Source organism: Cajanus cajan, chromosome 1, assembly GCF_000230855.2.
Source record: "Cajanus cajan strain Asha chromosome 1, NIPB_CcT2T_4, whole genome shotgun sequence".
NCBI classification, from domain to species: Eukaryota; Viridiplantae; Streptophyta; class Magnoliopsida; order Fabales; family Fabaceae; genus Cajanus; species Cajanus cajan.
Genome location: NC_138517.1, coordinates 89115196 through 89127957, shown reverse-complemented (window position 1 = coordinate 89127957; position 12762 = coordinate 89115196). Strand labels below are relative to the sequence as shown.

The following is a 12762-nucleotide window of genomic DNA, read 5'->3' as shown; positions in this document are numbered from 1 at the left end:
GAATAATATATTTAGATCATACTTTTAAAATTTGATGTTGTCATTGTAATAGATAAAAAAAGTTTTAAAAAAATTAAATGCATTTTAAATCTTGTTAAAAAATGTGTTGTTAATCCCATATAGTATTTGGATGATTTTATTTCTTATATTTTTATATTTTTTTAATTATAATCGTATAATTTTAGACTTTTAATCTATTCTATTAAAGATTCTAACAGTTTTTAATTATGTAACAATAATTTTTAATAATAAATTACAAAATTAATAATTATTTAATATTAGAATAAAGATATATATACATATATAACTTTATTGGGAATTAAAATTATACATATAATTATTCTTACTAAATAAAAATTAACAATATATATATATATATATATATATATATATTATAGATATTTTTCATATTATATACATATATATATATATATTATAATATTATAGGAAAGAAATACCTATTTTATTAATAGTTTTTTTTTCTACTTCTCCTAAACAGTTATGCCTTTATTAATAGTATTTCGAATATAATAATTACCCTTCAATTAAAAATCTACACAATTCACTCTTATAAACACCACTCATCAAAAGTAGTAGAATGGATGGCCAATAATGATTTTACTCTATTCAAATGGAATTATATGTAGAGGGGATACATGTGGTCTATGTCAGAAAAATCAACATATATTCGTATTATAATGAAATATTGTTTTTATATGTATACGTGCATGCTTAATTAAAGTTGTATCGACCTTTATTTGTGTAGCAGTGTGTTTGGTAACGTGTTAGATCCTAGACATGAGTCAACATAAGCAATTCATACATGTTTATACATCTTTTTCTTGTTTTTGATGGGGAAATGCACTATGATGCAAATCAACAACGTTGAAACAAAGACGCATTAAGACTATTTGACATATTTGTTTGAAATTAAATGTTTGATGTTGTTTAAATAATTTTTTTATTAATTCAATAATTTCTTTTGGCTATTTTTGCGTAACTCGTGAACCATTGTTACTTTTAGGGTTTGTTTATATATATTTCTCTAAAAAAATACTTATAGAAAAAAACTAAAAAGAAAAATGAAGTACCTTCTTTATAAATTAGAATTAACTTATATGTAGCTAAAAATATGTTTTTTTTTTTGAGAAATTAATATGCGAAAAATTCTCTAGTTATTGCATAAACTAATTTTTAAAGTTAGAGAAGATTATTTATTTATTTTTATTTTTTTCTACTAAAAGTGCCTATAGAATTTTTCAATCAACAAATGATAAGTTAATTATGTGGAAATTATAATAATTTTTCTAGTATTTACATGACATTGACACTATCGTTAGTGTTTAGTATTTGAATTTTAAAAGTTGGAATCAAAAGTTAGTCATTAGCATTGTGTTTTCATGTATATAAAGGACTCAACTCTCCTTTAAAATTAACATCTTTTGGTGTAGAGGATTTATCAATGAGAGGTATCAAATCAATAGGTGTGGGAGGAAACTATATGCAATCTTTGAAGGATATCATTTAGTAGTTTTATGAACCACTTTATTGTATACAAATTCAATGTGAGGTAAATATTCATCTTAAGACTTTCGATTGCCTTTTAGAATTACCCTCAACATAGTGGATAAATACATATTTACTACTTTTGTTTGTCCATCAATTTGTGGATGATAGATAATAGAAGAAAAAAAAATTAGTTCTTAGTCTTCCCTAAAGAAACCTTAAAAAATGGCTAAGGAACTTGGTATATTTATCATAAACTATAGTTCTTAGTTTTGGACCATTTTACTAAAAATATCCACTATCACAAAGATGGAGTTCATTCCCTTTTGTGTTTTAAGGAGATTTAGGACAAAGTCCATGCTAATGTCTATTCAAAGGGAATTGAAATAGGTAAAGGTGTGTATAGTCTATGAGACATTATTTTAGATTTTTCTTGTAAGTAAGCTATATATACACATAGAACAAAAGCTTTGGAGATATTTTCTCACATAAAGCCAAAAGAATCTTTCTTTCAAACTGGTTAAGGTCTTATTAACTCCAAAATACCCCATAAGTTCACCTTCATGACTCTCTTTTGTTAAAAGCTTTTGAATGGATCATTAGGGTATACCCAATTTTCCTTTTTAAACAAATGCCTCTCTAAAAGATAGAACTCATTCTTAGCTTTATGGCCACATGCTTCAAAATTTATTTTAAAATATGGGTCTTACTTATACAATTCCTTTATGTTATCAAATCCTAAAATTTGAGCTCCAAGGATTGAAAACAATGTGTGTCTTCTAGATAAGGCATCTACAGCCATATTAGCTTTACCCTTCTTCAATTTGATAACACAGGGGATTTCTTTAAGAAATTCCACCCATTTAGCATGTCTTTTGTTAAGTTTTCCTTATCCTCACAAATACCTAAGAGATTCATAATCACTATGAATGACAATCTCTTTAGTAATGGGAATGCTCCCAAGTTTTGAGGGCTCATATTAAGGCATATAACTATTTATGTAGATGAGGAAAGCACAATGAAGCTTCCCATTAAAGTATGCAATAGGATGTCCACCCGACAACAACACAACTCTCACACTTACTCTTGATGTATAACATTATAGTTCAAAGGTTTTAGAGATGTCACGTAGAGTTATAGCATGTATATTAGAAAGTTCATCCTTTAAGTCAACCACTTTTTTTTCTTCTTGTTTTTCACCCCAAAACCTTAAGGTTTAGGGTTTAGAATTTAGGATTGAAAGTAATGTGTGCTTTCTAGACAAGACATCTGCAACTACATTAGTTTTACCTTTCTTATATTTGATAACACAAGGGAATTGTTTAAGAAATTTCACATATTTAGCATATATTTTGTAAAGCTTTCCTTTCCTTATCAAATACTTAAGATTCATGATCACTATGAATGACAAATTTTTTAGTAATGAGATAATGCTCTCAAGTTTGGAGGGCTCAGATTAAGGTATATAACTTTTTATCACAATTGGGGTAGTCGAGGGAGGTAACATTAAATTTTTCACTAAAGTATGTAATAGAGTGTCCACCCTATACAACAACACAACTCCTAAACCTACTCACGATGCATCACATTCTAGTTTAGAAGTTTTAGAAAAGTTAGGTTTAGAATAGGAGCATTAGAAAGTTTATCCTTTAAAGCTTGAATTTTTTTTTTTGTTTTTCACCCCAAACAAAAGGAACATTCTTCTTCACCAACTCATTGAGAGGTGAAGCTAGTCTGGAGAAGTTTTACACAAATTTCTTATAAAAGCTTGTTAGATCATGAAAACTCTTAATATCTCCCACACTTTTTGGAGTGGGACACTATTAGATGACCTTTATTTTTTCGGGCTTCACATGAACCCCATTGGCTCCCACAACAAATCCTAGAAAAACCATAATATCTACACAAAAAATATATTTTTCTATGTTTTCAAAAAGTGTATTATCCTTAAGAATGGAAAAGACTTGCCTTAAGTGTCATAGATGATTACTTATGCTCCCATTATATACACTAAGATATCATCAAAATAAACTATTAAAAATCTACCTATACAACCACTAAGAACATAATTCATAAGGTGCATAAAGGTGCTCGGTACATTAGTAAGACCAAAGGACATGACTAATCACTTACCTAAACTTGATCTTGACGGTTTTTTATTCATCTTTTTCTTTAATCCTTATTAGATGATAACAACTTTTAAGATCAAACTTGGATAATATTGTTGCACCATGTAACTTATCAAGCATATCATCTAACCTAACGATTTGATGCCTATATTTAAAAGTAATACTATTGATAGCCTTCCAATCACAACACATTCTCCATTTGCCATCCTTTTTAGGTGTCAATGACACATGTACAACACAATAACTTAAACTCTTTTGAATCTAACTCTTCTACAATAACTAATGAACTTGCGATTCTATCTCTTTTGCTTATTGGAGATTAGTCCTTTAGATTAACCTAGTGGGCAAGCTTGCCCTTAGGACTAAATCTATTTGATGTTTTATCCCTTCTAAAGGTAGAAAGCCTTTAGGTCCTTCTTGAGGAAATAGACCACCAAATTCTTTCAAAATATCTTTAACCTTTTACGGTAAAAATATCATGTTCATGTTTTGTGGTAGCGCAAAAGAGTGTGAAGATTTCATTTTATGTACAAAAGAAGGGATTATTGGCAATCAACATCAAGAAGTCACATTAATTATAATATCAAATTAAAAAAAACAAAATAAAGGTGTGATGAAGAAAAAGAAAGCCAAATTTAAGAACCTCTACGATATTTAAACTCCATAAAGTTTAACCAATATGACAAACTTTTTGAAACTGGAATCCAATATAAAAATGGGGAACTTAAAATGACAAACAACACCTAAATAAAAGTTTTATAAATGGAACTTAAAATGACAAACAACACCTAAATAAAGGTTTTATAATGGGAGTGATTGTTTCGTGGATTAAAATAGTATTCTTGGAATGTGAGTTTGAGAATATATAATTCTCATGTTTGTTACAAGTTTTTAAATCTTATTTCTAGGTATTGTTTATTCTTGAGAAAGTAATTATCTCATGTTTTAAGCTATTTGATTTCCATTGTGAAAGAGTGTAAAAGTTATATTTTTATGAAAATAAAAGTTATTATCTAATTTAATTATAATTTCTATTCTAACTTTTCTTTAATTTAATTATTTTAAAATTTAAAATATTTTTTTATAAATGTTTAAATTTAACTAAACTTATTTTTAAATATTTTGAGAAATAATGTTCCTGATTATATTATTTTTGGGAACCATTTTTCCAAAACTATATTATCATTCCGTGAAACGTACATCCCCAAAGAAAATAGTAAAAATATGGATCGGAAACATTCAAACCCCAACTCAACTTCCTCTACGCTATGTACTAGTCGACGACAAACTAATCAATGAAAGAAGGAGGGACTTCAAGGTGTGGTGGAGGGGTCAGTGGGTTTGCAATGGCAATGCAGAAAGAAGGAAAAAGAATTCAGTACAAAGGGTATACCATATAAGTCTAGGAATAAAATAAATTCAATGCTAGTTAAAATTAGTTCATGCCTTCATGGTAAAACCACCTATTTAGATGCTCCCTAATCTTTGATTCTTTGTCTTTGATGTGCTAAACATTTCATGATCGGCTAAAATGAGGGGAGGTTAATTTATTTTGGATTTCAAGAGGTTTTCACAATTCTATGTTTTTAATTAATATTTTAGTTCATGGAAAAAAAAGTATTATAATTAATGTAATATAAAAAATAAAAAAAAAATGTTTTTGATAATTTATTATAACACAATATTAATGAAATTGGAAGCTGGAAGCCTAATTTGGCGAAATTTGATTAGTGAGATGATCGGTTGGTCTCCTAAGTCCTAAGGCCTAAGGCCTCTTTTTGTTATATATTCCCAAGTGAGTGATGCGCAGAGGCAGAGCAGTCTCACTCTGTTCCCAAAACCCTAATCCGAAATCTGCATGGCTCCGAAGCAGAAGCTGCGCCCTTCCCATCTGGAGGACCCTCCCACCGCATCCTCTTCCTCCTCCGGCGAAGAAGACCAACAGCCATCCTCTCAACAGCGCCAAGAGGATGAAGTTCCGTCCGCAGAAGAGGAAGAAGAAGAAGCTTCCTCCCAAGAAGATGAAGAGGATGACGACCTCCCACCCCCTCCTCCCACAAACCCCCAATACCAACCCTCATCCTCCGAAACTGATACCGACTCCGGATCCGAGACTGAATCCGAACCCGACCCCACTCCTGCCAAGGTAAAGCCCCTCGCCTCCAGGCCCATGGACCAGCCCCAAAAGCCCAAGCCCCAGCCCTCCGCGGCGCCCTCCAAAACCATCGGACTCAAGCGCACTGTCGATAACAACAACATCGCTGACCCCAAACGCCCCAAGAAGAAACCCGCCAATTCTTCTTCTTCCACCGCCGCCACCGCCACCGCCGCCGCCTCCGACGATGAGATGGAGGAGGACGGGAAGAAGTCCGGCGATCAGGCCAAAAAGTCTCGGCTTTGGAGCGAGGAGGACGAACTCGCGATTCTGAAAGGCATGGTTGATTTCACTTCGAAAACAGGGCAGGACCCTCTCAAGTTCACCAATGCCAGTGCTTTCCACGACTTCATGAAGAAGCTGCTGCACGTGGAGGTCACCAGCAACCAGCTGAAGGAGAAGGTCAGAAGGTTGAAGAAGAAGTTTGAAACCACTGCTGGGAAAGGGAAGAATGGGGAAGCTCCCACCTTTTCCAAACCCCACGACCAGAAAGCGTTTGAGTTGTCGAAAAAGGTTTGGGGAAGTGAACAGGGTTTGGGTGCCGTTGCCATTGCCAATGGGCCCGTGGAAAAGCCCAAGTCCAATGGGAGTGTTGCCAAGAGTCCGAAGAAGAAGGAATCCAGTAGCAGGAACGTGGCTTCTGCCAGGAAACCCAAGCCTGAAGCGAAACCTGAACCTCAGGAGCAGGAGAAAGTGTCCTCGGTGTTGAAGGAGGTTGAAAAGGTGGAGGCTGACCAGAAGCTCCATGGTGGTTGCTCTAGTTCGCTTTGGCGTGAGTTGTGTAACCAGAAAAGGGGTGTTTTGCTGAATGAGGATGCAGTGAAGATGGGATTGGAGCTGATTGGAGAATCGAAGAGGGCAGAGTTGGAAGAGAAGTGGAGGAAATTTCGACTTGCTGAGATGAAACTCTTTGTGGATCGTCAACTACTCATTGCGGAGCACACTAGGTTGATAGTTGAGGCGCTTGAGTCATCTAACAATTAGGGTTCTCAAGTGTGGTAGCTGTCATTTGGTGGCCTTTTTGTTCCTCCGCGCCATATGTTTTGTGGATCTATTATTATGCATTGTAATTTTGTGGCTATGGTATGGTCTAGTCGCTTTATTAGTTGCATTGTTGTTTAGATATTGCCATTATGAAATTGTTCTGCTTTACAAGGTACTTTGAAATTATGACAAATGGTTCTCTTATTTAAGATATCTTATTTGTGACTATGATATTATCTATTTTTTTCTGTTGGTCACGCATCAATGTTGCCAAAACTTGGAAGCTTACACTTTTGTTTATGCATGTAAATATGTCTGGGGCAGCTGTGATGTCTTCTCTTGGGCTATATTATTAGTTGTTAAATGATGTGTTTTTATTTATTTTCTTTCAACCATTATGATGATCATGGACTCATTTTACATCAAGGAGTTTTGTAGTTTTAACTTTGACGGACTCATATTTTGGTAATCTTTTGTGGTTACAATCAAATGATGAAACTGTGATATGAGAATTGGTGTGATCACTGGTATGATAGTCAATTTTCCTGATCAAGGAAGTCTGACCTGTTATAAATTACATTTGATGGTCAAGGAAAATCCTCATGTGAGAATGCTTTGATCAATGTGAGAATCTTGTTATAGCATCTGAGCATATTTTTTTATTACATTTTTAGTGGTTCGTGTACAATTCTACCGCAAATAATCACAATCTTTAATTCAAAAGCTATCAACCCAGAAAACCTGTTCTAACTTCAAATTTATCATTCCTAATGGCTACTGATGCTGGAGAATCGTCTTCAAACTACATTACCTTCTTAAATTGCTCCTTCTATGCATTAAAAAATCGGTAGTAACTAGTAAGGAATATACATCAACTTGTTTCCTTAATGAGTGAAGCAGAAATGGGGTTGTTTCTTGCTGTCATTGCATGTATGATTTCTTGGTAACTGATGTTGCTGCTGGAGTTTGGTTCCTGTGTTAATTTTCTCGTGATCTCATTATTGTAACACATGCATTTCAGAGGCATGGCTCCATGGCAGTACCACCTGCTAGAAAATAAGGATCCTTTCATAATTTCTAGATCAAGTTTTCTATCTCTGTAACCGTGTCGGGTATTCGTCTTAATTTGAATTAGCAAAAACTGTTTATGAACGCAGCTCTTGTTAAGTTGACAGCACCTGCAAATCACGAGTTATGATATTGACACATTATCAAGTTCACATTCATCAGAGAACGAGTGATGATTCTGCTTTTATTTCTTTTGAATATCTCATTTTGATGAAATGTTCTCTTTGTCGTTTTCCTGCATTCATTATTTAAAATTAGCAAAACAAAAACTGTTTGAGACCATAGTTTTTTTTTTAAGTTGACTGTATAGATGCATATCATAGGATTATGGTATTGGATCAAACTATTGAACTTACACTCCATAGACCGAGTAATGTGTGATTTGTATAGGGATGACAACGGTAGGGCCCTATAGGATCCATTTTCATACCAGCATTTAAAAAATAAATATCCTTATCTAGTTCTATATTTGTGTGGGTAGTAATTTTAATTCCCATTTCCGTGTTTGTTGGGTACCTATGTATTCATATGCATGTTTTGTATTTTACTTATGTATAAAGTAAATAAATTAATAAAAATTAATATTTTACACAAGTAAACATAATATTAATTTATCACATTGGAAAAATCTATCATGACAATTCATATAAGTAAATATTACAAAATATTCAATATTCAACATAATAAAAGTTGTAATTAAACTTACAACATCATGACAATGTGTTAACAATATTCTTTAAGATTTGTGAAAAAAGTTATACAGAAATTAGTTAGATTAATATTATAGATTAAATTATATACTATAAATTTAATAAAAAAAAACCAAATATGTAGTGTCATCATCAGAATCAACTTATCTATATTTTTGTAATCGCTTGTCTTTCAATTTCCTATATTATTTTAGTTCACTAATACTAATAGAAATTACATGACAAGAAAATGAATAGTTAGATAATTTAAATTAATAATTTAAACTAAAAATATTAAAAAAAACAAAATTTAACTATTTAATACCTTGTTATTCGTGTTTCAACTAACTTTATGCACACATAATAGTCTTCAAGATAAATTCATGGAGTCTAAAATGATGATGATTTAAAAATCTACCTTTTGTACTAATTGTAGATTCTAAAACCATGGTTGCAATTGAGATTACCAAAACATCCTTAGCAATTTTTTTTTGCAAAATTGGATACTTGATCTCATCTGTTTTCCATCATTTAAGAATGTCAAAATTAGTACTCTTAGGCAAAAAATTTTCTTTAAAGTAAAACTATATTTTAAATTTTGTTTGTGTTTCAATTGTATCATTCACAAATGAAACATAATCAATAATAAATTTTTTAATATTTAGATTATCCAAGTTTGACTTATTAACAATTTGTTTATGAAGTTAAACTTTTTACTATTCCCTTTGCTTTAATTTGATACTCTTCAAATAATAAATAACATAATCTCTTGATATTATTAATTTTAATTGATGACGAGTTATAAAGCTTAAGAAAAAAGTACTTTAACAACTTCAACTTGTATCTTAAATCAAAATAATAACAATATTATTATATTAATTATATATAATTAATATAATAATATTGCTATTATTTTAAATTTAATATATATGAGGAGAATTATAATAACACCAGTGTAACTTTTACTAAGTTTTTATGTTTATATCAAATTTTGTTAAAATTGAACAACAATTTGAGGGTAATCAAAATGTTCATATTTTAGTATATTTTAAAATGTGTATATATATGAGTTAATCACCTATATACTGCCAGTATAAAGTTTTTTTACACTAGCAACCAATCAGACAATCATATATTTTAATAGTGCCATGTCATTTGCTTATTTAATCAAATAAAAATAAAATAAAATAATTTAAAAGATATGATTGGTTGCTAGTGTAAAAAAATTTACACTGACAATGTATGAATGATTAACTCTCTCTCTCTATATATATATAATTGCAGGGTGGAACGAGTTGGGTAGAATAATATTTGTACTTGCATCCACATCTACTAAATTTTGTGGGTCTATACCCGTATCCATTTTCATATAAGTGGGTATTTTTACTAATCCAACATGAGGATATTTTTGCAGGCTTGCATGAAGACATTTTTGGGGGTACCTATAGGGTCTAGATCGAATTTGCCATCCCTAAATTTGTCTATTACCGATTCTTTTACATTTTTCATCTTTCTTTTTTTCTTCGCGTTATTAGAATTTTTTACTTAAATAATATTTTTTTAAAAAAAAATTACCTAATTAGGCACTGTACAAGTTTATTTACAGAAGTAGAACCATTCACTGTTTAAGCTCAGAATTCGGTTCCCGGGGAACCGAATTCTGAGCTTCAAAGTGTATTTTTTTTTCTTTTTGCAACTCAGAATTCGGTTCCCGGGGAACCGAATTCTGAGTTGATTTTATATATATATTTTTTTTTCGTGTTTGCAGGGAAACGTGGGCAAGTGTTGGAAGCGGAACGGCCCGTTCCGAAAGCAGAACGGGCCGTTCTGCTTAATGGTACAGAGTGATAATTGTGAGAAACGGCTCGTTCCGAAAGCAGAACGGGCCGTTCTTGACCCGTTTCACTTTCACAATTATCACTCTGTACCTTTAAGCAGAACAACCCGTTTTGCTTTCGGAACGGGCCGTTCCGCTTCCAACACTTGCCCACATTTTCCTGCAAACACGAAAAAAAAATAAAATAAAATCAACTCAGAATTTGGTTCCCGGGGAACCGAATTCTGAGTTGCAAAAAGAAAAAAAAATACACTTTGAAGCTCAGAATTCGGTTCCCCGGGAACCGAATTCTGAGCTTAAACAGTGAATGGTTCTACTTCTGTAAATAAACTTGTACAGTACCTAATTAGGTAATTTAAAAAAAAAAAAATATTATTTAAGTAAAAAATTCGCGTTATTAGCATCGCCAATTTATTTAGTCCATGTTTTTCTTCTATTTCCGTACAGTTGTGACTTAAATGAGGACTTAATTTCATGTTCTGTGTATTTTTATTCTTAACATCCTATTTCATGTACCACTTTTATTTGTAGCATACTTTATAACATTCCAGCTGGGTAAGTTATCAAACCATTAGCTAAATCAAATAGCTCAAACGAAGTTCACATTAGAAGAATGTTTAACATTTCAGCTGCGTAAGTTATGACAACCAACATGTTAAAAGACTGTTTGATTCAAACCTGCTCTACTTGTACCGAGGCTTTTGGTCCAATATGGGTCCACTTATGACTTAATTCCGATTACGAAAGTGCCTAAGGTATCTTTGCTAGCAAAATTATGGCTCGACTGACATATTCGTTTAGATACCTATTCCTCACTCAAAATTTGGTGGTTGAGTTATCCTCACCAATCATACAAAACCAAGAGAATTGTTTAGCTACTTCACAATCCATAGATAACTTTACAAGTTGAGTCGGATTAGGTGATGGCACGTCAGTTGCAAATTCAGATTTATCAGCTGCCCCAATCCCGTGGTTTATTTGGGCTAGGAAATTTTAACCAAGACTATTGACATTTCGTCTACTGCAAAGGTAGACTTTTCAACATGATAAATCATATGTTTGGCAATGTCCACACAAGAGATTCTGAAGAATTTATTCACTCAACAATTCCTCCACAAATTAAACCAGAAATAGAATTACTTAAAAAGCTGGAAAAAACATTCAAATGGCAATAATATTTAACTAGTTTAGGTTGACAACTCAAATTTTGATACGAGTATGCCATCGTTATCTGCATACAACCATTCTCCCTCCCGAATGAAAGTTCCCCCAACATAGACAGGGACATTCTTTTCACCAGTGCGTTTTTTGTTGGATCTGAGTGGATGAGAAGCCAGTGCTCTGACGCCAATGTCACACGCATTGATCTCATCCACATCTCTTATGCAGCCATTGACTACAATCCCAGCCCACCCCATGTTATGTGCTATCTGTGCCAAATTCCCTCCCAACAAGGCACACCTCAAGCTTCCCCCTCCATCCACAACCAACACTCTTCCTTCTCCTTTGGTCTCTAGAATCTCCCTCACCAACACGTTGTCTTCAAACACCTTCACAGTCACAATGGGGCCTGAGAACGCCGTGGACTGACCATAAACCTTGAACACTGGATGCATCACCCTCACATCACCACTTGCTACATGTGCTGCATTTGCGTCACTAATCTCCGCAGTTGCTAGACCAGCCATTTTACAAACTCCTCCTACACAACAAAATGAAATGAAATAAGCTTAGTTAAAATTAAGCTCATATATAAACTAATTTGGTCCAAAAGCTGATTTTGACTTGTGTAAAAAACACGTTCGTTAGTATTTTCCAAAAAAGACCTTAATTTTGGAAATCCCCTTGACAAGATCCACTGCATAAAGAAATTAACTGCCTTAGAAGATGTCAAACATAAATAATAAGATCTCATCATTTAGAAGGGCAAACGGAGTTTTGATTGTCAAAAAGAGATTTTTTTTTTTTTTTTTTTCCAAAACCGACGTTGATGAACATGATAGGACAACTAATAACAAGGGATCAAATCATAGGAGAGAAATTAAAGTTAAAATGAAGCAAGGAAGGTTGATTAGTATTGGGTAGTGAGGTTATGAAAGGAAAAAAGCGAAGGCTTAGTTTACTTACGGAGAGAGGGAGTTGAGAATGAGAAGTGAAGAGAAGAAGAATGAAAAATGATGGGATTGGTGTCTGTGGTTAGTAAGAGGCATTGGGGGAGGGATGAGTTGCGTAGAAAATTCCTGCAACAAAATAAAAGATAACTCATGCCCACAACTTTTAGCGGTTGGTCGCACGAAGCCTCCCAGAAATGAGACCACACACTGCAACACCACTCTTATTATTATTTTTAATTAATAATTACATATTTCTACCACTTCTTTTTTGTGGTTCATA

The 12762-nt window shown here is 32.8% G+C and overlaps 2 protein-coding genes across 3 annotated transcripts; one reads left to right on the top strand and one right to left on the bottom strand.

Moving 5' to 3' along the window:
- Positions 1-5381: 5381 nt before the first annotated feature.
- LOC109814073 (STOREKEEPER protein) lies at positions 5382-7002 on the top strand. Its single transcript, XM_020378412.3, has one exon. The coding sequence runs from the start codon at positions 5494-5496 to the stop codon at positions 6772-6774; it is 1281 nt and encodes a 426-aa protein (XP_020234001.1). The 5' UTR covers positions 5382-5493; the 3' UTR covers positions 6775-7002.
- A 4434-nt stretch (positions 7003-11436) lies between these two features.
- Positions 11437-12681, bottom strand: LOC109814082 (putative 4-hydroxy-4-methyl-2-oxoglutarate aldolase 3). 2 transcript variants are annotated; one of them, XM_083067190.1, is made up of 3 exons: positions 12496-12621; positions 12195-12226; positions 11437-12070 (listed from the first exon to the last, which is right to left on the bottom strand). In XM_083067190.1, exon 3 carries the CDS (start codon positions 12054-12056, stop codon positions 11556-11558), a length of 501 nt encoding a protein of 166 aa, XP_082923316.1. In that variant the 5' UTR covers positions 12057-12070; positions 12195-12226; positions 12496-12621; the 3' UTR covers positions 11437-11555. The 2 variants fall into 2 exon arrangements, with proteins under 2 accessions (XP_082923316.1, XP_020234013.1); XM_020378424.3 differs by lacking the exon at positions 12195-12226 and having other exon boundaries at positions 12496-12681.
- Positions 12682-12762: the final 81 nt, after the last annotated feature.

Excerpts from the sequence above, each read along its gene's own strand:
- LOC109814073 (XM_020378412.3), top strand. The coding sequence starts at position 5,494 with ATGGCTCCGAAGCAGAAGCTGCGCCCTTCCCATCTGGAGGACCCTCCC.
- LOC109814082 (XM_020378424.3), bottom strand. The coding sequence starts at position 12,634 with ATGAGTTATCTTTTATTTTGTTGCAGGAATTTTCTACGCAACTCATCC. Across the intron at positions 12,071-12,495 it reads ATTCTCAACTCCCTCTCTCC|GAGGAGTTTGTAAAATGGCT; the intron begins GTAAGTAAACTA and ends TTTGTTGTGTAG.